The 2,340-nt window shown below is 50.3% G+C and overlaps 1 protein-coding gene across 1 annotated transcript in view; it reads right to left on the bottom strand.

Moving 5' to 3' along the window:
* The window catches only part of Actr3 (actin related protein 3), a 43,082-nt gene extending 41,002 nt beyond the window's left edge, over window positions 1-2,080 (bottom strand). Inside the window, exon 1 of the mRNA XM_050161469.1 lies at window positions 1,873-2,080. Coding sequence (XP_050017426.1) covers window positions 1,873-1,916 — 44 coding nt within the window. The 5' untranslated portion in view covers window positions 1,917-2,080. The remainder of the gene's footprint in view (window positions 1-1,872) is intronic.
* Window positions 2,081-2,340: the final 260 nt, after the last annotated feature.

The raw sequence follows: 2,340 nt of genomic DNA, 5'->3' as shown, positions 1-2,340 counted from the left end.
AGAGAAACCCTGTCTCGAAAACCAAAAAAAAAAAAAAAAAAAAAAAAAATACTGAATAGAGAAGATGACTTTAATCAGTCCCATCCATATCATAAATGAACATTCAGCTAACCAGGCCTTTTAAGGTGAGATCAATCTAGTAATGATTTAGTAATTGAGATATAAGACAGAAATAGCCTACGTAGACCACGCCTCCTGGTCACTCAATGTGTTTTTAATTCAAGGTTATCCTTTCAGAAAAAAAGGTCACTTAGGGACAGCTAAATTCAATGAGCTACCCAATACTACACTCAAATATAACCAAAAACGCTTTTCAAAAGAAGGAAACACACAAAAAGAAACATTCTACTTAACCTGTCACAGCATTATTTATAAGATGGTCACTGATTACATGTTTTAATGACAATGATTTCTAAAGCTTCAATACAAGACACCTGAAAAGTCTTATTCACATTGGTCAATTCTAATTTTAATAATATCCCTAACATCCATCTACTCACCAATTAAACTATGAAAGAACAAACTTAAATATACACATAGAAAACACTTCAGGGGAATGAGACAGGATTGGAAGAAAATTTAACTTTACTTAGATGTCAACTAAGAAAATACAGAGAAATTCCAAAGCTAAGCTAGTGTTTTCCAAGAAAAAAAATATTAAGAGATCCGTTGTTTCCAGCTGCCTGGAGTGCATGTTAGAAATAAAGGCAGTAGAACTAAGACTGGAGGAACTGACACAGACTGACTAGCGTAGGGGAAAGGCATCTTTGAAATGACTGGGGCATAGTGAATGAGAGGAAAAAGGCTGGGAACTGCCCTCAAAACCACTGACGTGTTTTGAGGATTAGAGATCAGCACAGGCATCTTCCTCTACAAAGTATTTCAACCTAGAAAATCAAAACTAAAGTCTTCTCACTAAGTCGCTACACAGAGCAAGTTGTAACTCTCCAAAAGGTCCAGCAATAGAAAAACCACCACTCCAAAGGCATTGCAGCCAACCACATGACTATCAGAAACGATTGCTTTAAATCAAACACATTCCTTTATGCCTCTACGCCTCCTTTCGCCTTTCAAATTACTGTCAAAAAACGAACGTAAACGTTTAGTTGAGTTTCCAGGGTGCGGTGCGTCCCTTCTCTTCCCTTTCGGCCTCCCTCCGTGGACACAAGAACAATTTTTTTTGTTTTAATTCAAACACACACTCCTGATCCCCTCTTTTTGCAACCTGCTTAATTTTGAAAAGTTCTAATAAGACGTGTTAACGTTGGGGACGAAAAACTACCTTATAAGGCTATAAAAGACGGAAAGCAGGAAGCGGCTTTGACAAAACTAAGGAAGTTGCAGCGCGCTTGCTCACTGAGGGACTTTTTTTGAGGCAAGAGCAATAACCCCATGAGATCCTCCTCACTGGAACTGAACTGGGACCTGGTTGACCGGGTGGTGGGAGACGGCTAAGGCGGGGTGCGGGGTGGAAAGCGGGCGGCGCGTGGGTCCTCTGCACGAGCCCCCATCCTAGCTTGCCATTTGCACAGCCTGCCTCTTCCCTCTCCCCACCCACACGCCCTGGAGATGGAGGGTTGTCACAACGATCTTGCAAAACCTGCAAGGAGCGCTTCTCTTTTCCCCAGTGAGTCCCCCCCCGAGATCCCAGGCAGGGAGGGGAGAGAAGGAAAAGCAAAGCCAGGTGGGCCGGACGGCCTTCTCCGGAGGGAAGGAAGGGCCTGAAAAGATTCTTCGTTCCAAGCGGCTGAGGCGACCCGACCAGGGAGGCTCCCGGCACCACCCCTCGCCGGTCTGGCCGGCTCTCCCCATTCATCGCCCTCCTCCCGCTGTCCCCAGCCTCAGTTTCCCCACCCACAGGACCCGCCGTACCCCGTGCCACAGTCCACCACACAGGCCGGCAGCCGTCCCGCCATCTTCCTCCTCGCCCGCCGCCGCCGTCCGTTCCGTGCTGCTAGAGGCCGGGGATGGAGACGGGAGCTAGCTGACCATGCACTGGCCTGGGCCGCCCTCGGTCCTGAGGGAGGAAGGGAGGGAGCTGTGGGAAGCCCGAGCAGTAGCGAGTGAGCAGCAGGCTAGTACTTCCGCAAGCCCGGCAGGCTGGCCGGCCGGCAGGCTGTCCCCGCCCTGCCCCGCCGCGGCCTCCTCCTCCACCCCTCCGCTCTCTCGGCCCTCCTCCTCCTCCTCACTCCCGCCCCCACCCTACAACTTCTTCCCCTCACACTGCCTTTCCGCGGGTAGCCAAGATGGCCGCCGCTGCCGACGCCCCGGCCAGGCCAGGCCCCAGGCCGCGCTCGCGCCTACTTCCGGTTCCGGGTGGGAGGGGCGAGCGCGCGTGCG

This window comes from Alexandromys fortis, unplaced genomic scaffold (genome assembly GCF_014885135.2).
Source record: "Alexandromys fortis isolate MF-2015 unplaced genomic scaffold, M_Fortis_MF-2015_v1.1 scaffold_109, whole genome shotgun sequence".
Taxonomy (NCBI): Eukaryota; Metazoa; Chordata; class Mammalia; order Rodentia; family Cricetidae; genus Alexandromys; species Alexandromys fortis.
This window is presented reverse-complemented; position numbering and strand designations above follow the sequence as displayed.